Genomic DNA, 23,927 nt, shown 5'->3' on the forward strand with positions numbered 1-23,927 from the left:
GGGGACTTTCATCTAGTCTGAGGATGCCTCTCAGTGTAAGCCCAGTAGGCTGATGGTTGTGGTCACCTCTGGTCGCGTCTGGGGAACTCCTGGGCACTGCATATCCACATTTCTCCTGAGAGCATGAATGCACCTTTTATTCTTTCTTCCCAGAGGCCCAGCACAGTGTCTGGCACATAGATGACTCTAGAAATATTAACAACCCAGGTTTTCCTACTCAAAATCATGGAAGCCAAGGCCACGCTCTGGAAGCTATCAGAAGTGAAGTACTAAGAAATCACAACCAGCCTCAGCTTGACTTCATGTGTCAGGGAAACACTGATTTTCAGAGTTGCCTAATGATACTCTGAGTTGCCTCTCACTGCACATCTCAGAATAAAGACCGTGGTGGGGTGTATGTGTGAGGGTGGGAGGCCTTTTCATTTATTTTAGGAATCAAGCCGACAAGGAGTTTTCGTTGCCTGACATAACAGTGGTGACGAGAGGGCACCGGTGAGCTCGGTGCTTTTACACGCTCGTTCACCTTCCCACCCTCTTTACGAGGTGGGCTTCATTATCATTACCCCCATTTTACACATGAGAAACCTCAGGTTCAGGGACGTAAAGTGATGTGCCTGAGGTCACACAATCTGAATCCAGGAATGCTGGCTCCCGGACACCATGCTACCTTTCGAGTACCAGGTCCGTCCTAGCAAGGGGGTGGCCTGGCCGGCACATCTGGCTGAGGGGACTGCAGAGGCTCGGCTGGCGTCCTGAGCAGGAGGCCTCCTGGGCACTCCGAACCTGCTTCTTCACTTCTGGACACACAATTTCAGTTCTGCCCCAAGGAGGGCTCTTTTCAGGATATGAGTCGCTAATCAGTACCTTTCCTAAGAGACCTGGAACATTGGAGCACAAGGGCTCAGGGACAACTGCCGAACAAACTGAAATGCCTGGAGAAGGCAGGACTGTTGGTATCAAAACATCTGAGGCGGCCCCAAGTGCCCATTCTCCCTCACTGCCCTCCCTTCTACCTTGGCCTGGCCAATTCCTGAAATCATAGTAGAAAGAGTCTGTGTGCCTTTAAATGGCCCTTCAAGGAAAGACTGTAAGATGCGAATGGTGTGCGTTCCCGCCAGGCTGTGATCATCATAGCAAGAGCACTGCAAGCAGCTGGCCCAGCCCAGCATGGCCTCTGGCCTACCCGGCCCAGGAAGTCCTGATGTGCCCAGCAGGCAAGGATGCCAGGGGGTCGCATGAGCTGCTCAAAGTAGAAATGTGGACCCAGCAAGTGCCAGCCCAAGGTGGAGGGTCAGGGAAAGAGAGGACAGGCAGCCACTCACCTGGAAGAGCCCATGGTGGTGAACCACGCCATCCTGCGTGTGGAGGAGGGAAAGCAGAGAGTACTCGGTGTGTAACAGCATCTTGCCTTGCCTTTCCTCTTGGCTTTCTATTCCTTGGTCCCCCCTCTCCTCAAGGGTAAGGATCTTTAGGAAGGCATACACATAAAAAAAAATAATAATAAAATAACCCCCCAAATCCTTACTTTACAAAGTAGAAGGACCAGAATAGGAAAAGCATGGGGTTCACATTCTACCATGCAACACTTGCACACACATTCGCACATGCACATACAAAGTGAAACGGTTTTTCTTAATGTGACAGCTATGTAATTTATGCACAGATAAAGCTCTTTAAATTGGGAGCTGTGCAGAGTGAGGCCGTGTGAACTTGATTGCCTCTCAGGAAGAAATGGTGCCACTCTTGCTCACAAGTGGTGTAGGTGCAAAAGTGGAGAGGGGGAGGAGCTGGGTTGGCAGGATGGCCCTGGGTGCCCAGCCGCCCCCACCCCTGGTGCCTCACTTACCTTCAGCTGATAGAAGTCGTCTGTGCCATCTTTCCTCGCCAAACACTGCACAATGCTTGGCACCGGTGAGTTACCCAGACGGGGGCCTGTGACACAGAGAGCAGCTAGCTTACTGTTCAGCAGCCCTGTCTGTCATGGCACCATGTCACCACGTGGTCTTTTGGCTAGTTCATCTCTGTAGGTGGGCACCACAGTTCATGTCCACTGAACTCTCCCCTCAGAGTCTCCTCTCCAAAAATGGAGGGTATGTGTACATCTGCATGATGTACACCTGGCTTTTACAGGCATATTTCTCAAAAACGGATTTTCAACAGTGGGAGCAGGCTGGAATCTCTGAGGAGCATGTTAAAAAAAGAGTTCCCGGCTGCAATCTGGCCCCTCTGAACGAGCAACTCCAGGGTGAGAATCCAGGAAACTACAGCTGGGGCAGGTTCCCCTGGTAGTCTGATACAGCCGCCTGGCCCCCGTCCAAGTACCAGCTTCTGGGAACTTCTATATTTCTAGAGCTGTACTGCTCATTGTCTGTGACAACGCCCTCAGCGCCCTGCCTGAGCTTTCAGAGCATAAATCAGATAATGCTACCGTGTCAACACACTGCTAAAAAATATCCTTAACAGTGCCCAACTGCTCATACTATGCAGTCAAACCCCCTTTTTGGCCTGTAAGGTCTTACATGATATGGTTCCTGTCCATTTCTCTAACTGATTGTTTCTCCGCCCCAGCTACACTCCAGCTACACTGGCTTCTTACTTCCTAAGACATTCAGCCCTTTCCTGCCTCTGGGCTTTTGCACTCGCTGTTCCGTCTGTCTAGAATGTTTTTCCCCTGCTGGCTCCTTCTTACCCTTGGTTGTCAGCTCACATGTTGCTTCCTCATACAGAACCTTCCTTGCCTACACTATCTGTAGGCCCTTCTTACCCTCACAGCATCTTGTTTACTGACTTCAAAGCACTTACCACCCCCAGCGGTGATCTTGTGTGTTTATTCTCTTCTTTTTGCAACTAGAATGTTAAGTTCCATGAGGGCAAGAACTTGTCTGTCTCATTCACTGCTGCATCCCTGCAGCACAGGCCTGGCACGGAGTAGGCACCATTAACTACCTGCTGAATGACTGGAGCTGGGACTGTCCTGTCCCTGTAAGTCCAAGATGCTGTCTCCCAGCAAAACTCACACCTGGTCTCTGGCTGCTAGGAAAGGCGGGTCCTCAGAGCCCACCTCACCTACAACCTTAAGCATAAGCAACCTGGACTTGCTGGGCTTCTAACAGGCCTTGCTGCTCCTCTAGACCACTGGGATCACCCGATTCTACAAAATTTCTGTGACAATTTACAAGAAGTCTGAGGGCTCTACAAATACTTTGTGAAATTACTCGTGCCCTCCAAGAATGGCTCAAGATGTGCCCTGGATGACGGCCCTTGGATTCTAGCGCAGCTTGTGTGAGTCCCATGGGTGGCGTCCTGGGGAGCACAAACAGGGTGCCCTGAGGGAAGAGACAGTCCAGCTTTCAGCTGAGACTGATCTAAGGCTGGTGCAGCTACAGCAAAAATGACAGCTCTTGGTATAGAGCAGCCTAAGGCTACAGATCTTCTCCTGGCATACACAGACTCCAGTTAAAGTGGTGAAGCTGGGCCAGGCCAAGGGTTGGTCTAGACTCCACACTGCAGTACGTGTGATGCTTTACTCTGCTTGTCTGCAGGTCAGACTGTGCACACCAGTGCACCCTGCCCCTGCCCCCAGCATCCCCACTCACCCAACAGTTGGAAGCTTACCCAGGATGAATGGTCCAGCTCTCTTCGCATTATTTCCGGAAATCCCACCTCCTAGAGCCTTTGCCCTGGCCGACGTTTCTCCAGCTCCTCTGTCTGATGCTCTCCGCTTCATTCTCAACTCTAGACAAGCCAGAAAAGAGCTCTTCTCCCTGAGCAAGTCAGCGAGTTTCCTGCAGTTAACCCAGACGCCAAGTCTCTGACTTGAGGATGCGTCAGACAGCTGTTGCTGCTGTTCCTACTGCTGCTGCCACCTCCTCCCGCTCGCGGAGGAGCACTGAAGGTTCCCAGTGACAAAGGACCATGGCTCCTTTACTCGAGATTAATTAGGGGCTCAAGGTGGGTGTACTTCAATACAGCATGTACTGGCTACAGAGGTGGGCAGCCAGCTTGCCTCGAAGGGGCCAGTTAAATGCAGAGAGGACGACACTAGGCTTTCTGCAGATTAAACTGGGCCCCCTGAGAGGCCACCACAGAGACAGAGAGGAGAGCCAGCTCTCTCTGTGACTTCCTAAAGTGAGGATTTCCCCCAAAATACCAATAGCCAAGTGGCTGAAGGTGCTAATTTCTGTGTCCCACTCCATCCCCAGTGACCTGAGCTCTGTGCCAGAAATGGCAAGATGAACATGAGGCCCAGGGGATTCTTACGCCCATGAAGCCATGAAGTATGTGGATAACTGCCCTAAGGATCTCCTCTCTCCAACTCTCCTTGACTCTTAGGTCCTCTCAGTCGGAAGAACACCCTAAAGTTGTCAAGTGAGGGTTTGCTTTCTTTCCCCTTTCTCCTATTTTCAAAATTTTCTTTAATTACTTTAAGAAAAATATATAGTATGCATTTAGGAGACAGTTAAAGGATACCAATGGAGGTTGTGAGCACTTTGATTTGCCTGGTAATCCTTATCTCCTCCACGGTAAAAATAAAAGGCGGTCACGCGAGCCAGATTTCAGAAGACATTAACCTCCAGACACAGATTTAAGAAAAGAGTCACTCCTTCTAGCTCTCTATAGTTAACACCTTGGGAATGCAGTGTCCCTGAGGCGGAGCAAGGAAACAAATGTACACAGATGAGTTCTACACAGAGAAGGAAGAGAGTCACACAGATGCCTGGGAAAGTCTGGCTGCCCAATCCCAAGGAAGGCCCCTGGCCCGGTGGGTGGGGGTCAGGGAACAGTTCGCTGAGGTGGCGATACTGGAGTGGGCCGCAACGGGCCAAGTCATTCCAGGAGTAGGGACCTGGGTGAGCAAATATACAGAGGTAAGAAATGACACATAAACAAGTAACTCCAAGCAGTTTGTGTTGCTAGAGTACACAGTGTGAAACAGGAAATGGAGAGAGCTGACCCAGAGAAGGGGCAAGGGCCAGATCGAGGGGACCTGATGGCCACATCAGGAGTATAACCTTTACCCTTTCACAAAGGGCTTGGGATCACTGAGCCCCAAACTTCTATAATTTTTTTTCTTCATACAAAAGTAATTGGCATTCCCTGAGAAAAATTATAGAAAACACAGACATGCAAAAATAAGGAAAAAAGGCACCCGGATGTAATCACTGTTAACATTCAAGCAGAATTTCCTGTGTGTATGTTTGTATGTGTGTGCTTACAGTCTGCATTACAAAAATTTGAACCACTCTGTGATATCACTTTGTAAGCTTCCTTTTCTCCCACCTAAAATACATTATGAGAGTGAATGTGAACTTACAGCTCAATAAATCCATAAAAAAAACACAAACCAGCATTATTAACAACCCTGAATGACAATATTCTTCCGTAGCATCATGTGAAATAGCTACAGTCTCCTTGGAAAAAATATATCACAATTTATTGGATCACACCCCTGTTCATGGATTTAGATTCTCTCCATATTTTTGTATTTTTACTAATAGTTATGCACATACAGCCTGGCAAGCTTGTCTTTCTCCCTCAGGATAAATTCCAAGAAGTGCAACTGCAGGGTCGAATGGGATGCACATTTTAAAAGGTGTTTGACACACACTGCCAGGCTGCTCCCACGGAGGCTGTGCCAAGTTATGCCCATTAGTGGTGTGGGCGAGTAAGTCCCAGGACTATATTCTTATTTTTAAAGACTGCCAATTTGATGGGCAATAAAAAGTGTATCATTGTTTAAATTAATAATTCCTTAATTATTCATGATGTTGAACTTGTTTCACATTCTTACTGGTTGTATGTATTATTTTTTAAATGAATTTCCAATTCATATTCTTTTCCCATTTTTTACTGCTTTGTGTGTATTAGTCTTGATTTTTTGAAACTATATATTAAGGCTGTAACTGACATAGGATGCAGCTTTTCTTAATCTTTTAACTTTTTTAAATAAAAAAAAAAGAGACTAATTTTTATATAATCAAACAGTTCTCTTTCCCTTTATTTTGTTTTTGCTGTCACTCTTGGAAGGTTGCCCCTACTCTGAGAACAGGGACACTAGTTAGGTTAAATCTTCACATGCTGCCATTCTGGCCCTTATTCTAAACCCTAGGAGACTGATTCCATGCAGCGGACTGGAAAGCAGGAGATGGCCTGATGGTACTTCTACTCCGAGCCACCCATCAAGCCTCAATTTGTTTTCGGAGCTGTGCCACTGAGGAGCAGACCCATGATTTCATTCTAAGAGTAATAAGAACCATGTAACTCAGCAGGCCCTAGTAATCCCCAGAAGGAGCAGAAGCCATGGTTAGGCTCAGCTGTGACTTTTATCAAAGAAGCTCATGCTAAAAGCTGATTCAAAGTCATTCATACAAAAGCAGGGAAAAATGAAACTGCTTCTAGAACAATATTAAAAAGCTGGGTAGCAATATATCTGGAACGGTGTTCCCACACTCTGCCTGGTGAACTTCTAGGCATCCTTCTCAATCTAAATATCATTTCCTCAGAGAAGCCTTACTTGATAATCTCACCACCGGTGAGTCCCAATTAGTCTCACTGGGTATCCCGTCATTTTCATTCAGAGCACTTTCCATATTTTGTGATTATGTATTTGTATATTTATATATACTTAATGTCTACTAGACTACTTTTAGACTACTAGACTAAAAATTCCACAAAACAAAACAAAACAAAACAAAACAAAACACACCACACTGTACCCTCACAGTGCCTGGCCCAGCATGAATGGCTAGATGCCTTCCCTCCAGTTGCTGATGGTTCTTACCAGGTCGGCAGCCTTGTGCTAGAGCTGGCCCTGCCTTGGTAGATAAGCTGGTTTCATGCCATTCTGGTGCTGTTCTCCTCCTTTCCTGGGGCACTAAACCTCCTCTCTTTCCCCAGTTCCCTGGAGAGCACTGAGGAGGCCTCTTCATATCTGTGTAGATGCTGCCTAGGCGCCTACGCACAGGCACGGTCTAGACAACAGTTTGCTGGGAGCAGCTGCAGCACAGACAATGAGTGGGCTCAGCCTGACCCCACCCACCCCACTCAAGATTTAACTTAAGCAAATGGCATGGGAACTGCTCCAAAATGTAGGCAGACAGAAGGATGGGCGCAGACGGGCAGGGAGAGGGAAAAGATGGTACTGGCAGGGGGAGTGGTGGCAAGGCTGCTTCCCTTCCTGAATATCCCTTCATGCTGCCCAGAGCTGGGAGAAGCAAAGGAAGCAGCGTGAAGAGGCAGGCCTGGGAAAACGGAAGTGGCTGCAGGGTCACTAGTGAGGTAAGCAAAGCCCCCCAGGGAGGCCTGTTCCCTGTCCCCTGCTCCCCAGCTGATGCACAGGGAGGATGTGCCCTACTTTCAAATCCTCCTGAGGCATCCCCTCCAGAGATGCACCTGCAAATGGTCCACAGATGCTCCCATGGGGGAGGCCACTTTGTGAGATCCTGGTTTCACAGTGAAATCTGTGATGTACAAGCTCTGGCTATCCTGGTCTCAGAAGGGCTTGGGGCCAGGCCCCTCAGAGACATTGATCCTCAGACTGGGCTGAAGGGGTCTGGCACAGCAAGATACTTGCTGGTGTTTCCTAGACCCACTGCTCAGCTCTCCAGGACCTCAGCAATCCTGGCTTAGACGTCTCTGGAGGTTTAAATCTGTCAACTATTCCGTGTGCTATTCCCCTAAGTCAGCACTGGTTCCTTTAGAACCTGGACTCAACAAGAAGCTCAAAGAGGCAACAACGGGGTGAGGGATAGAGGCCAGGAGGGAGGCACTGAAAGAGAACCCACCCTGGCAGCCCCGTCTCCTACAGGCTGCACTCCTCAATCCTGAAAGCAGGGGGTTCCATGTGTGTGGCTCAGCCTAGGGAACAAGTTGTGGGCCTCAGCATGAGAAGGCCTCAGTTCTGTGACAGCCACATGGCATGACCAGAGGAGGGGGTCCTGTCCTACCCTGTCAATTTGGGGTTAAGGTCATATCACCCCCAAAGCTGCTGGGTGGGCCATGTGTGCCCAGCTCTTCCAGAAAGCAATAAAAGGCTACATAAGGGTCTAAAGCCCATGATTCTGAGTCCTCGGGTGTAGTGTGAGAGAGTACAGAACAGTTGGGCAGGGTACTCTATAGCAGGGCACAGTTCAAAATGGTGGACATACCCCAAAAGAAGGTGGGCTGCAAAGAGAGATGGTACTGAGGCCTCCCCAGCTCAGTTTTCCCTCAGCTCTGCCCAATTACAAAGCAGCGGAAGCTTGGCCAAGGCAAGGAGGGGCCCCTGTTCACACCAGAAACATCCCCACAGGCCTCCAAACAGGTGCGCAGACACATGGCCCCGGGCAGTGGACACTTACACGTGCACAGAGCTAGATGGAACCCTCTCCCCCCAACAAACATGAGGGGCAGCTGCAGGGCCTGCCCACATGTGCAGAAAGTTCTGCACTCAACCTCATCCTAGGCTTCTCGCTCTGGATTCCTAGAGAGATGGATAACATTGCAAACCAAATCAGTGAAGGCAGTCCCTGCAAGGAGCAAACCGCAGACTTTGGTCCAGTGCAGCACTTACTGTGTGTGTGTGACAACAGCAGCTGGTAGTCATAATTTGCCAGCAGCTTCTCTTTGTGCTCCTGCTAGGAGCCAACGGACTGTGTCTACACTGCAGGATCAGGCTGAGTCAAAGGCATCAATATTCAAGCTGTCCCTGTCAGCAGCCCCTATCCCCACCCCTATGCATCCTGGCTTTGTCAAAATAAAACAAAACAAAGAAACAAACAAAAAGTTCCTAAGCTGTGCAGGCTTCTGGACTTGACTTCTAGCGGCGTCTACTGAAGGCAGGGCCCCACACCTCTGTCTAACCCAACCAGCACCTGGAAGTGGGCAGAGAGCTCCCACCCATCCCTGGGCTCAATCCTATTTGCCACCTGTTAAGGGGCTGTGTCTCTAGACCTTGGCAGATCCCCGGAGGGAGGGAGGGTCTCTGTCCATGGGACACTAAGGCAGCAGAACAATGTGGTTACAGCACTGTGTCTTGGTATTTTTCCTGTCATAACAAAGAGAAACATTTGTATAGCACTTGGGGGTGAAAGGACTAGGGCCCCAGCTGTCCTATGCCTGGCCCTGTCACCATCTTGACCTATATAACCTACACTGGCTGGGAACCACTGAGTGAGCCAAACTTGTATTCAAAGCCCAGTGCCATCACAGTAGTGATGAAATCTTGGACAGGTTATTTATTCTGTATCTGCAAAACAGTGCACAATAACTACCTTCCAAGGTTGGTCTAAGGATAGAGTGAGATAGCCCACACAATAAGTTCAGCACATTGTAAACCAGTTGATAAACTGTGCTACTGTTAGCTTAAAAGCAGTAGCTCTGAATTTCTCCTGGCCAAGGAGAAAGGGATAGTTAGGCACTGAGTTAGGGAAGTGGGGAGGGTAACCGGATTAAAGGCTTAAGAGACCTCGGAACTGCTGTCTGCTAGCCTGAGAGTACAGGCTAGGGTGAGGGTTTGATGGCCAGCCTGAGAGACATGCTCAACTCCGTGTGGGAGGATAGGAGGTATGGGGGTTAGCTGAGCTGCTGAGGTACACATTCTGTAGTAGAGGCCACAGTACTGTTGTCTTATGGGCCAAGGGGAGTGCCTACTTTTTCGGGCAGAGGCAGGAAGCATCTTATTCTCTCGTTTTGTTCACTGGTCTATGGGGGAAGCAGAGGCTGGCACACCAGCTGGCAATTATCAACTCGGGCACAGTAAGAGACCATCCACAGGTTAATGAGGCCACACTAAATAGGTCCTTCATCATGATCCAGTTGATGGAATTAAGACCTACTGTCTGTAGTCCAAGATCCCTTGGAGCAGGATTTGGGGAGGAGGACAGAGCACATATACTTATAAAACTTGTAAAATTGAAGGACATACCTTCTCAGTGTGTGTCAAAACGACTGAATTGTACAGTTGAGAGATCCACTGTGTGTAAATATACCTCAATTAAAAAAAAAAAAAAAGCAAGCTGCGATCTTAACCAGGTGGTCAAGGTCAATAACACCAATAACAGAACAAACCGACATCAAGTTCGTTACCCCTCATATGATGCACTTAGAAGGATATATCACTTACGTCACTTTTTTCTTTTATTAAATGTATAAATTGGATCTGATCATGAGTCAAACTCAAACTGAGGGACATTCCACAAAACAGTATGCTTCAAAAACATCAATGTCAGATTGTTAAAAACCAAAAACCAAAAAACAAACAAACAAACAAAAACAAGGCTAAAGAACTACTCTAGATTAAAAGAGACTAAAGACATATGACAAGTAAATGCAATGGGTGATCCTGTGGGGAAAAGTTATAAAGAATAGACTGGGCAACTGGCAAAATCTGAATACGAATTGTTAGTTAGATAGTAGCATTGTATCAATGTTAGATTTCCTAAATTTGAAATTGCATTGTGGAACAATACAGGACACAGGAGATTGTCCTTGTTCTTAGGTGATAGATGCTAAAGTGTTTGGAGTTGAAGGGTCACAATGTTTGTAATTTACTCTCACGTACCCGGAGACAGGGGACAAAGTGCAACCTGCTGGAATAGCTCCCTAGACCCTGAAGGAATCTGCTGTCCAGATTCAGAGGTTCAAAGGGATTTCTGGTGGGTACACAGCCCACAGCAGCAGAACTTGGAATCTCATACTTGTTGGGCAGAGCCAGCCAGGCATGAATAGGATTTCAGTCTTTTTTAATTTTTTATTTTTTAAGTGAGGCAACCCTTGGTTGACCTCACAGAGTGCAAGGACCTTGTCACCTTACAATCCCTTATTTTTAATTTTTTACACCCATAGCACCTGGTCTTCCTAGGTAGTATCTCATCCAAGTACTAACCAGGCCTGACCCTGCTTAGCTTCCGAGATCCGACGGGATCGGGGTTGTTCAGGGTAGCATGGCCGTAGACAGGATTTTAGTCTTGACTAACCAACCCACTTCCTTCTCCACCCCGAATGCTGCGCTAAAGGAATAGGGTAAAAAATGAGGCCTTTGTGCAATCTCCAGGTCTGCCACCTGGTGGCATATTTCTGCAGCGCATCTTCAAAGGGATTCTCTTGGTACCAAGTTCAAGATGGTGGGGCACTGCTCTCCATGAGGCTGATCAAGGAGGATGCAACCACTAGTCCATCAGAAGACCTTTGGCTGCCTGTGTAATTGGGGCTGAGCAAACAGATTCCAGCAGGCTGCACTTGCTCCTCTGCTTGAGAACCTGAGCCTGCAATATCTGTCCGTCTCTGCTGTGGGGCTCCTCCAATTCCCCCACTGTTCTTCAGGAAGAAACAAACTACTCGGCGAGCCTGGCCAGACCCAGGCTACCTTCTAGCCTGACTGCCCTTATATGCTCGCTAAATCCAGCCATGCCAAATGACTCACATTTCCCTGAGTGTGCCATGAACACTTCTGCCCTGCCCTCCTCTCTCTGGCTGGCTTGTCCTTCTTCCTTAGTCCTCAATGACGTCACCTTCTGCAGCAAGTCCTTCCTTCTCCAGCTCCCAGAGCACCTGAGCATACCTCTGTCCCCTCTTGCTGTGCTGTAAACATTGGTTTATCTGTCTGACTCCCCTCTACCCCAGGTTGTGGACTGCCTTGAGGGAGCAACCCCAATTCACCTCTGGTTCCCTGCACCCCTGCCTGTGCCTGGCAAACTGCTGAGTGAGAAAATGGAGAGCGTGGAACTGTTTGTTGTGCACTCAGAAGGCACCAAAGCCCATACTGGGGCAAGAGACAGATTAAGAGCACCCAACTAGGGGCCAGGGGTTGGAGTGGGACCCAGAAAAAAGTATGGATGGTCTACTGGCTCATGGTAGGAGAATCCAGGATCAGGGCGACAGGGGATCACTGTGGTAGGTAACTGTGATGCAGTGGTGCTGGGAAAAGTCTGTCCAGGAAAAGTCCCGTCAGAAATGTCTGGGAGCCTGAGGCAGGGAGTTCTAGGCTAGCTGACCACCAGAGGCTGTGCTGAGACAGTGCCTGCTGCTGGAGATAGCCCTCACGGAGGAATGAAACCCATTCCCAGCATGCCCACAGCTTGAGCACACCCCCTCACAGGTGAAGGGGCAGACTGGCCTCCTTTCTGCTGAGTCCAGCAAAAATATCTGCTTTCCTGAAGCAAGATGCGGGAGTGTGGGAGTGACAGCCTGGCCTGCCCCCTCACATCAGTGACAGGTCCCCTGGTCATTCCAGGTTTGTAGTATGATGATCCTTCTGCTGGTCAGAAAAATTTCTACCACTTTTGCTTCCCAGAGGAAAGAGAACTTCTGGCCCAGTTATATATCTAGCTGACTACACCTGGAATGAAATGATGAGACTTGAATGAGCAGTGCAAAATCTGAATTCATGATCCAACTAAGATGATTTGCAGATCCGTGCTTTATAGACCAGACCCTTCCGCACTAGAGAGCTGCCAGTTCCCTCGAAAACTCCCTGCGCCCCTTTTTCTAGATGGTGAATTTTGGATTCGGAACTCACAGGGAGGCCCATCCTCACATTCGCTTCTGTACAAGGCTTTATGGTTTACAAAGCACTTACAAATACACTACAGTAACTGATCTCCCATTGCCCCCAGAATACAACATTTTCTAGGAAAAGAAATTGAGGCTCAGAAATACTGAGAGACCAGCCTAAAGTCACCTGGCTAGTTGTTGAAAGAGTTCACCTATATGAAGACAGATTTGCTAACTCTGAATCCCATATCTTTCTACTTGACTACACTGCTTCCTCAGCTGGTCCTTCTCCACCTGATGTCAGCTGTGGCTCTGGGAATGCCAACTACAGAGAGGCTAGCACCCTCTGGACTTCCTTACAGGCAATCATTCTCCTGGAATCAGGGAGCTGCCAAGGCAGAAAGTTGCAGATTAGCAGGGACAGAGAGCGGCTGTACTGTCCCTGGAGATGGAGACATTTCAGGGTCCCCTACTCAGGGTCTCTCTGGAGAAAAGGGCCGAGTCCAAGGCCACACTTACTGAGACACCCTCCCAAGAGCCAACAAACCATGTCCCCTACTCCTCCCTGACCCAAAAACTCTGGGAGCCACCCCCCACCGCACCTCAATATTCACATGTAGGTGCTCCTTCCAGTGCCACCAACGTCCCTATAGGCCTATTCTCCACCTACAAAGTCAACCCATGGAACTAAGAATTTGTAGCCTATGGAACAAAGTGTTTACAACCATGGACCAGTTACCTCAAATGCCAGTGGGAGGAGCAAGATGGATTTGGGGGACAGGTAAGCCAGGTTCAACTTCCCTCACTCACTTACTTTGTGACCCTGAGCTAGTCACCTACCCTCTGAGAGTCCCCTGTACTCTGTGAGCCCCAGTTTCCTCATCTGTAAAAGTGGGATGATTGAATGATCAGACACAATATCATGGCTGATGGTGTCACACAGTCTTTGTTGGATGAAAGGTGAGCATTCCTTGCGCCATGTGAGATAAGCTTCCTGGTGACAAGTCTCTCTATGTGAATACATTTTAAACTATCATTTGATGGGCATCTACCTACTGCTTGCCAGGAACTGTTCTTAATGTTTCCTAGATTTTTTAAATTCTTACAACTTTATGAAGGGTGGATGTCCCCCTTTTACTGCTGACATAGTGACCCTGGCCCAGTTCACAGGCCCAAGTAGGCTGCCTGCAGCCTGTTCTCCTCTGTTCCCACTAGCTGGCTGGAAGGCGGCTCTATCTGAGGGCTTTTCATCTGAGTCTGAATGACAGCCATCTCTGAAGCAGGCATGAACCTTCTCTCTGGCAGCCTGAAGGCTACAAGCAATCTCCCCAGGAAGCTCCTGGAAGCCATTTGCTTCTGTGCTCAGGATGGATGCTGGGGGAGGGGGAGGTAGATTAGTAATCCCTCAGTTTCAGCCAGGACTCCCTGATGACAAAGATTCATGCCTGTGCTGTCATCTTCACTGTTCCAAAACAGCATGATGATTTTGTTCCTTTTTAAAATGCAGGATATGTATAGCTCCAATTTGTCAAGAATACATAACATCACATCATTCTCTAAATGTATGCTTCATTGCCTCAGGGGTAACGAGTGAGCTGCTGCTTCTAACCAGAGCTTTCTCTTGTTGCACAGGGCGAACCCCACCCCCTGAAGCCTGCTGTGCTCTCAGCATGTGGGAGAGTACCTGCAGCAGCCAGAGAGGAAGTGACTCAGCCCAGTGGGAAGTGGGAGGGGCAGTCAGAAAGTGGGCCCTGTGCTCAGCCCGCTCCCCCTCAGCACATCCACACCAGACCATCCTCTGCCGCTGCCTTTCCTCATAGGGCTACAGCCTGCTGAGTGCAGCAGTTCTGGGGACCTGCACTGTCCTGAAGACCCTGCTGCTCATAGAAAGCCCAGTGTCTGCAGCTTGGGGTCCAGCTCCAGTCTCCTCCAGGAGGCATGATTACACACACAAAAAGATTATGTAATCAGTGATATCCCTCTTCACCCCACTGCCCTGAGGAAGTACCCACTGGGCTCCTCCGTGGCCTCCATAAAGGCTGGGGGGACAGAATGGAGGCAAAAAGGGCCTGGACAGGAGGATGTGTCTCAGGGTGATTCAGGGAGAAAAGGCTCCAGAGCTGTGCACACAGTGGTAGACTTGTAGGCCTCTCTGGGGAAAAGAGAAATAGCATAAGAAACCAGTCCCTGCAGACTGGTCAAAGGACTTTACCAACAGCCACTCTGGGAGCCACCAGAACAGAATCCAGGGCAGCATTGAGAGCTCTGCCACCAGTTCACCCCTCCCATGGGCCTCCGGAAGCAGCTGATGTGACAACAAATAATCCGTCACTGTGTGTGGGTGTTGAAGGAGGAAGGGACAGACTTAATAGCTCTTTCTCAGGCTGTGCTGTCCTGGTATCTCCCATCCAGAGCAGCAGCCTGGGGAAGCAGCCAAACACACTGGCTTGGGAGACATTCTGGGTGGCCCCTTGGGTCTGTTGGGGGGCCCTCTGCCATGTGCAGTGATAGCAGACTGAGCCAATGACAGTCCTCCTCATAATGCCAGCCTCCTTACAACTAGGGGGACCCTGGCATAAGCACGTGAGAGGGGCCTCTCAGCTCAAACCATCAGTTTACTGCTCTGTGCAGTGACTCAACCCAGGAACAAGGCCTGTCATGGGGTCCTGTGTGGACTTTAGGTTAATGCCACTCACAGAGGCCCAGATCAGGCAAGGAGAAAGCAGCAAGCAACTAAAGAAGGGCTGGCTGAGTCTGAGAGCCACCTCTGCATCTCCTGTGTGACCTGGACACGTGCTTCTCTGCTCCACAGTCTCCCACCTAGAGGAGAGGAGCAGCATTGCTCTGCACAGGGTTCCCTGAGGACTGCCGGGAGCCAGAGTGTGGGAGGCACTAGACAAATGCTAAATTTCCTTCTAGTCCAGATTTCCAGAGTGACAGACAGGAAAGCACAGGCCAGGCCCAGGTGCACGTGATTCTCTTTAAACTGTTTTTTAATACCAAAAATCACTACAATTATCCTGTGAGAAAGGCAATTTGGATTAGGGCCAGCAAACTGCCTTTTCTTAACTGCCTCTATCAAAAATTAAATTCAATTAAATTTCACAACTTTGACAATGAACAACACTGTTCACTTTCTGCAGTTTTACTAAATGCTGCTAGCTGTGGCTGCTTGGAGGGACAAGATTACAGAGGCAAACGGCAGGCTTTGCCATCAGAGTGCCCCTCACCTGCTCTCAGCCTGAGAGATCAGCCATGGCCAATCCCAAGGGCCACGAGCCACCACGGACAGACACTGTCCATGCATTGGCGAGCGCACACTCATCGCACGTCTGCTTGCCTGCATCTCTCAAGACGGTGAGCTCCTCAGGACAGGGCCTGGGGCCTTGTCCACCCCAGAACCCCTGCACAGGCCCAACAGGTGCACAGAAGATGCATGTGAAACAACAGCCAACAAAATAAAAGGAAATGCACATGTCTCGGACCCAGCACTTCCAGTTCTAGAGATTATCCTGCAGATATACTCACAGGAATGCATAAAGATGAATGCGGTAGAGGGTCCCCATGTGTAGCAGCAAAAAAATCACAAAAGATATAACCACAAAAATCAAAACACACACATATACAACTCAGAAAGGAAACGATCTAAATATCCACCAAGAGAGGACTGGTTTATTACATCATGGTCCATCCAGACAATGGAATACTATGCATCCCTTAAGACTAAATCCATACCTGCTGATAAAGATGTCTATGATACATTACGTTAAAAAAAGCAGGGTGAGGAAGTAAAAAAAAAGCAAACAGCAGTACTATTTGTATAATTCCATTTGGGTAAAAAAAAAAAAAAGATTATATACACCTTTGAATATACATAGGAAATTTCTAGAAGAAACAAGAATGGATACCTCCAGACAGCAGAATTAGGAGCCCAGGGAGGAGAGGGAGAGTTTTGTTTTATATTCTTCCACATTTTACCACAGATTAATATAATGACTATTATAGTTATTTTATCATAGAATATTATATTAATAATTTTTAAAAATCTAAATTTTCTGAACCCTTTAAAATTATTAAGGGCAGTAATGGAACTGAGCAGAGGCTGGGCCACAGAAAAGGGACACTGAGTGTAAGTGTGAGTGTAAGTGCCCTGAATGCAGTATGGGCCTGTGTACTGATGCAAGACTGTATCAGGTGAGGGGTGGAGGGCCAAAACCATCACTCCTGGCACACTTAAGATCTCCCAGGTAACTTGCAAACATGCCTTTAAGGAACTTCCTGTTTGCCACCTGGTGTCCATAAGGGCTGGGAGAACCACCAGACCATTCAAATGGGAGACCTGGAAGCTGGCTCATGATGCGGCTTTTGGGACACTCGCAGACCTGCTGTAAAGAGCTCACCTGGGCCTCTCTCTAGAGCTGGCCCCCGAGTCCCAACTGCAGGCTAGGCACTAGGCTGAACCTGCTACAGACAACACCTCATGTCTAATCCTCACCACTACTTTAGCGGTAAGGAGCATTATGTCCATTTTATAGAGGAAGCAACTGGAGTTGAATATAGAAAGTGACTTGTTTAAGGTCACTCAGTTACCAGGTGGCAGAACTGGGTTTTGAGCCTAGGTCCTTAACTGCTGAATGACTTGACAGAGCAGGAGGGGAGGGACTTGTCTCCAGGCAGTGGCAGTTTCCATTCTTCTAATAAAGAAGGGACTGCTTCAGCTTTGTCAAGGTCCCTTCCAGTTCTAGGCTCTATGAGTCTAAGATTCCATGTGGGCTGGGCTCCCTGGGGCCAGGGCCTGGCCTGAATGGAGGAATGGGATGGCATCCACTCCAGAGTCACACAAATGTGGGCTTAGAAATCTAGCTCTGCCCTTGCTGGCTGTGTAAAAGTGGACAGGTTACTGAATCCCTCTGAGCCTGGGGTAAAACAGAGATCACTCTTTGTTCCTTAGATGTGAGATGGATTCAGTATGTATTACAGAGTACTTAGCCAAGGACCCGGGAGGTGGTGGGGATCCTTCTTTGTTGGCCGGTTTCCTTCCTTTTACTTCAGGAGAGATGACCTTGGGAGAGGGGTCAGAAGAGAACACACCCTGTGGAACTCGCCCCAAACATGGTAACACCAGGAGCTCCATATCTACTTCGAAAAGGAGCAGGAGTTGGCAGATGCCAGCAGTGGGGTTCCAAAAGCCCTACAGAATTTTGGGCTATGCCAGTCCCAAGGTCTCCCAAGGGGGGGATGAATCAAGCCCCTCCTATAAGTATCTATTGTTCCCTCATCACGGCTTGCACCAGCTCTACCCTAAACCCAAAGACAAATGACAGGCATACCAGTCCTGCTCCTGTCAACTCTCATGGCAATGTCCAGGCTGGTCCCTTGGGTCACAACCTCCCTAAAGGCTAAGGATCCTTTGTCCATCTCTTTTGCTAAGTAAGTGGCAGCCTATAAACATATTTAGAGGGGACAGCTTCATTCTGAATGACAAGAGCCCTTCTCAGTGTTGCTTCCTCTGTGCTTTCAACTTCCCAGCATTCATCAGGCCTGTCTACTGCTATACTGGGGAGCCTAAACTCATTCCCAAGACAGACTGCCATTAGTCAAAAGAGGATGACCACCACTGTACTGTAGCTCCCTCAGAAAAGGGGACCTCAACCTAAAATGATGACTTTTCCTTGCTGGGGATAAATCAGGCTGCTTCAATTTATTAAAAGGAGGCCTAAATATCCTAATAATAATAATAATAATAATAATAATAATTTTAAAAAAAGATACTGTTTGAAGTGGCAACCCCAATTCTAAAATTTATGCTGCAGATGTCTAAGCTGGGCAAGATCACATGTATATGGATAGTCACTTCAGCTTTGTTTGGAGAGGAAAAGACAGAAAATAACCTGAGCACATCAGTGGAGAACCTGAATAAGTTACACACATGATGATGACATAATGTAGCCCCGAATGACACAGACATGTATGTGCCAAAGTGGAACCACCTCTAAGAGAGTAAGTAAATCAAAGCAAACAATAGCATCCTTTCTCCTCTTGGGGATCTTGATTATAGATCCAAGAGAATATGCAGGGCTGCTGTGGGCTGGGCCACCTTCAAAGCCACAGGCTCACCTGAGCAGGTAGAGTAGGAAGAAATGCCCTTGTTTCAGGCCACTTTCCCTTTTACCTTCTTTACACCACAAATGCAAGGACAAATCTTGCAGAGCGCTCCCCACTTCCAAAGGGCCTGTGTGAAGCTCCACTCACCAGCACATCCCTCTCCACTGCACAATCCCATTCAGGTCTAGCTCCACACTCGGGGGGATGAGGGCACTTCCCTGATGGTTCTGAGTGAGTGTCTGTGGCCTCTGGCTGACACCTCTCCTTCCTGAGAAGAGGGACTGAGTCTGCTGACCCAGCCTCTGGAGTAAATCCAATCTCAAGGTCTCTTTCTAGATAAGATCTCCAGGGAACACTGGGAAAGCCATCTCTCCCCTGAGGGTAGCTGCTGTCCAAGACCCCACCAGTGTGTCACTTGCTGAATCTGTGGAGAGTGCTAGACTAAAGGGCTGCTCTTTAGGGCCACTTGAAGGCTGCAGAAATTATGGAAGTTTTTCAGACTCATCCACTTTGAGTTTCTGAAATACTGAAGAAGTTTACCTCTGAGCAAATTTGGACAGGAGGAAAGGTGAAAGAAGGGTAACTAACTGCCCTTCTCCCAGGCGCTGACTCAGGCAAAACCAGAGGGAAGCCTGGCTCAAAGCCAGACAGGGAGCCACTGACTTCACGGATGACCCTATCCCATGAGGGTGTGCTCAGGGCTTCCTGAATGGAGCCGGCAGATTTCACTGGCCATTTTCTTCTCCCAAGCCATCCCATCTCTGCACTATCATTCATTCCGTCACCCAAACCAGGAACCCTGAGGTCACCTGCCACAGTTACTCCTCCCTTAATCATCACTTTCAAACACTGCGAGTCTAGATGATTTCCCCCAAACATCTCTGATCTCTCCCCTAATCCAGGCCCTCTATAGCCCTTGCTTTGATTACTGCAACAGCCTCTCATAGGGACTTCAGACACTCTCTCCCCAGTCCATCTTCTACTCACAGCCAGAGGACTCCTAGGAAGATGCAGGTCTAATGTGTCCTTCACTTAAAACAAAGCATCCCATCACCAAGAGAATTATTAGGTAAAGCATTTTAGCACTGGTGCTTAACCCTCCAGCATGTCCCACAGCCAGGTCCCTTCACATCCTGTGTTAGAACCTCTGTGATTCCCAAAGTACACACACACCAGCATGCATCCACGCCTGTGCCATGCTGCTCCCCTGCCTAGACGGCTTCCTAAGACCTCAGAAAACTCTATTCACCTTTCAGGATCCACTTTTAGCTTTAAGAGCTCTCCGAAGTTCTCCCCAATCTCCTCATTCCCCAGGAGAATCACTCCTTCCTCTCGGTTCCCACAAGCTGTACTGACTTCTGTGAGAAAATTGTCAAACTCCATGTAAGTATTCATTGGTTAGGAGCCTGTCCCATTCCTGCTGCCTACCTCTCCATTCTCCTTCTGCCCCCAGTACCCAGCACATCCCCAGCCATACATGGGAGCTGTGTGTGTGGAATTCAAGTTCTGGATTTTGTGCCACCGTACATGTCAATGTATGAGACGCTTCCCGATGATACTAATTCAGCCATTAGACTAGGGTCACCAAAAAGGGACACACGCAGAAAAAATTTCTAAATACTCTTTCTTGTACTTTAAGATAGAATTTTTTTCCTCAGCAGTCCTACTTCTATTTTAAAAAAAATGGCTCTTTTAAAGAGTCGCACTGAATCATCTAAATGGCTCCCATACAGACTGGGTAAACTCCCTACGGATTTCATTTTCGGAAAGAATACAATAAAATTCTGTGATCTTGTGATCCCTCAGGATACTTCTGACAGCTCAATGGGACACAGTTCTAGTTGCCACTAATTGCATCAACTAATTCTTGGAAGTTCTTTCCTGTAGTCTGTAATGACAGCTAACACTTCTAAGCATTTCTTACTTGGTGTGTGCTAAATGCTCAACCTGCTACATTTTACTTAATCCTCACAACTGCTCTACTAGGGAGGGGCTCTGACTGTCTCCATTTCACAGATGAGAAAGCTGGGCCTGGAGAGAATAAATAATCTCTAGTGACCAGAGGGCTGGGATTAGAACCCAGTTCTGTCTGACTGTAGAGCCAAGAAGGCTCTTAATCATTACAATCTGCTGTCTTCCCAAAAGGTCAAATTAAATGTACAAGGGAGCATATACAGCATCCCCTACAACTGGCCTTCTGAGAGGGCAGCCTTAACTCCCTGGCTGGTCAAGCAACCTATAAACTCAGGAAGAGAGGGGGTACCTGCACCAAGTACTTCTGTGCTAGGCAGAAAAGCCCAAAGCAATGTAGGGAGCTTGTCACCTGCCACTGGTTGCATAAATGCCTTCTCAGCAAAGCTCTACCACCCCAGCATCAACTCTCTTCACTCAGAGGCCTGCAATGGCCTCTGAAGAGGTCTCCAGTCCTTTAGTCTCTCCTCACTTCCTTCCCTCCTCTGCTGGGACTCGAGGGAGATAATTCTAAAGCTAGATCCAATCCTGACACTTTTTGCTTAAAACTTTTTCACTGGCTCGTCCATGGCCCTTGGCATGAAGTTGCAAACTGTTAATGTGGTGTTTGTTCTTTTGTCAGCCTGTACTGCCTTACCTTGTACCATGTCGACTTTCATACCACCGTACTGAACAATCTGAGGTTTCTGGAATAAACAGTGAGTTTACTTGTCTCTCTTTAAGTAGAACTTACCCCTTCGATTTCACCTGGCTAAACCTTCCCATCCTTCTAGATGCAGCTCTAGCATCACAGCTCCCGTCAAGCCTTCCCAGGACCCTCCTGCCACCCAGGCTGAGCTAGCAGGTTTCTCCACTGGGCTTCCACAGCCCTCTCTTCCTGCTGCTACTAGCTTTTTTAGAACACATGCCACCTATTTGTTTACAGGTCAGTCTCCTTTAACCAGACCATGAACTTCTTGAAATAATAATAGCTAATATTTATTGAACGCTTATTATGTGGCAGACATGGTTCTATGTGTTTTACATTTGTTAACCTTTTAAATCTTCCTAAGAATTCTGTTATCAACCCTGTTTTAGAGACGAGAACACTGAGGTACAGAGAGGTTAAACAATGTGCCCAAAGCTGCCAGCCCGAATTTGAACTCAGAGAGTCTGGCTCCAAAGCCCAGTGTTAACCAGTATGATATACGGTACTTGCTTCTCTAGGCAAGGGCACTGCTCTCATGTGGGGAATGAATGAATGAATGAATGAATGAAGAGTGAGGGTTATCTCCAGACCGTTTAGATCTAACCAACAGAACTGGCACAGCAGGGCCATTAGAGCAGCTCGCAAGAACTGTTTACAAACAAGGATTCTTTTCACCTTACAATTACATATTCTGCTCTTCCTTATCTCACGAAAGCTAAGCCAAGAGGGAAATGCGCCCAGCCCAGAGTGACTACCCTCTTCCCCACTGCTTTCAAAACCAAGCAAAGCCAACCGGTTTCCTCCAGTGACTTAAAACAGAGCAAAGTCTATCCTGCCACAGAAGGCGGCTGTCATCTCTTCCTTCCGCCAACAAACCCGGCATCAAACCTAGGGAGTGGGGGGTAAGCAGAGAACGCGGAGTCGGGAATCCCAACGCCCCCACTTACTGGCGGGAAGGTGGGACCAAATGGCGTGGGAATGGGCGGGTCTGACCCGGCATGGCAGGTGAAACAGTGACCACCGCAGCAGACTCTCTCCTTGGAAAAGGCCGACCAAACATAGCACTGGCAAGCAGGTAGCTCTGACCCACACCTGAACGCTGCAGGTGAGGCGAAATTCCCCAGCAGCGATGGTACCGGATGGAAGCCCTGGCTCGCCCTCTCTGGGGACTCGTTCTAACTTTCCAGTCACTCTCGGGACCAGGAGGGAAGCATGGAGAGACGGAGGGTGTCTCTTGGGGGAAACCTGGCAGCTTCAAACGCCGGTGCCTTCACTTACTGGTCGAGCGACTCCGGGCAAGGCTGGTTGTGTCCACCTCCCAGGGCTTTACTGAGACCAAGGCTCCCCGCAGCCCCGGCGCGCAGCAGCCCCCGCCCCCGCTGCCTGGGAACGGCAGACCCCAGAAGAGGAGGGGGCACTCGCCGTTGCCATTTCTGTCGTAGCCGGACGGCCTCGGGCTGTCACCCTGGTCCCACCACCAGGCTGCTGAGGCCCGCCCAGCCAACCCGCATCCCCCGCCCGGTTCCCGGACCCCCGCCCTCACCTTCCCCCGGTGCTCAGCGCTGCTCGCCCATAGTCCGTAGCCCGGAGCCGGGACTGCTCGGCGCTCCGTCCCGGGGGGCCGGGGCCGGGCCGGGGGCGTGGGAGCCGCTCACCGCCGCCTCCCAGCGCAGCCTCCCGAGCCGCCGCCGCCGCCGCCTCCCTCCATGGCTGCGGCGCCGCCACCTGACAACGGAAGTGACGCATCTCCCCCTCCTCCCCGCCCGAGCCTTAGCCCCGCCCCTCTCCCGAGCCCCGCCCCTCACCGTGGATACGGCCCAACGGCATTGGGATTGGGCGGTATCTTGACGATGGGCGGGAGCATTCAGGCAAGAGGCCAGATTGCGATTGTGGATTGGTTCAGGGTGGGGTCTGGGCTGAGATCTGTGAAATGATTGGAGGCTCTAAAGGGGCGGTGCTTACCGCTTATCTATGTCTGCGGAGAGGCTGGGTCGGAGGCACAGCCCTCGCCCCAACTCCACCGCACCTCGCGTTCCCTACACTCGCCCTACTGGGTTTGGAGAAGTCTCTAGCGGTTGGAAGATCGGCCAGTTATAGTGTGTATGTCAGAAAAATGGCTCTTCCTCCATCTCCATTTCTCGGTTTCTGGAGTTCCGTGCGGAGAGCGCGGCAGTTAGACTCAATGACAAGAATTCCTGTAGCAGCACTCACAATTCATTTCCCTCTGGGCCCCTTGCCTTTGTAGAAATCCCGCTTCGGCCTGAAGATTTCTGGTAAAAGAGTCTTGACCAGGGAGATTTACAGTGAAGAGTTCCTATTAACAATTCCAGCCACCTAACCTCAGCCCCTCCAGTTGCAGTTTCGGTCCCTTTCTCCTCCTCTTTCTCCTCCTCCAGCAACCACGCCCTCCATGAATCAGCTTCTTGCACCAGATGAGCCCTTTAAAGGGATTGCATCAGGCTGGTGACTCACTGGGGCCCTCTGAGAGCCTGGCTTCCCTCCCCTGGCATTCAGAAGCAACTATAAGGGCTCAGTAGCGGCAGCACCAGCGACCATGGCCCCACTCCTTTGTCTCGGGTGTGAGCTAGGGTGCTTGCTGCATAAGACTGACTCCCAGCTGTCATTCCGGCTGTCTCCTGGGTCATTTGCATCCATGTGTGGGCGCACATGTCCAAAGCCTGGTGCACCACTG

The 23,927-nt window shown here is 49.3% G+C and overlaps 1 protein-coding gene and 1 pseudogene across 5 annotated transcripts in view; both read right to left on the reverse strand.

Moving 5' to 3' along the window:
- The window catches only part of STK40 (serine/threonine kinase 40), a 39,231-nt gene that overhangs the window by 14,678 nt on the left and 626 nt on the right, over nt 1–23,927 (reverse strand). For 3 of the 5 annotated variants that reach the window (XM_036231794.1, XM_036231783.1, XM_016147221.2), the window contains 3 exons: nt 3,616–3,735; nt 1,847–1,932; nt 1,323–1,466 (listed from right to left, as the gene is read on the reverse strand). In XM_036231794.1, the coding sequence (XP_036087687.1) occupies nt 1,323–1,466; nt 1,847–1,932; nt 3,616–3,735 (350 nt within the window). Of the gene's footprint in view, nt 1–1,322; nt 1,467–1,846; nt 1,933–3,615; nt 3,765–22,778; nt 22,941–23,927 lie in introns of those variants that run through there. The other 2 variants (XM_016147224.2, XM_016147222.2) reach the window with 2 other exon arrangements.
- On the reverse strand, nt 10,816–10,934 carry LOC118606902 (annotated as a pseudogene).

The sequence above is a fragment of the Rousettus aegyptiacus genome, unplaced genomic scaffold (assembly GCF_014176215.1).
Source record: "Rousettus aegyptiacus isolate mRouAeg1 unplaced genomic scaffold, mRouAeg1.p scaffold_m13_p_1, whole genome shotgun sequence".
Lineage (NCBI taxonomy): Eukaryota > Metazoa > Chordata > Mammalia > Chiroptera > Pteropodidae > Rousettus > Rousettus aegyptiacus.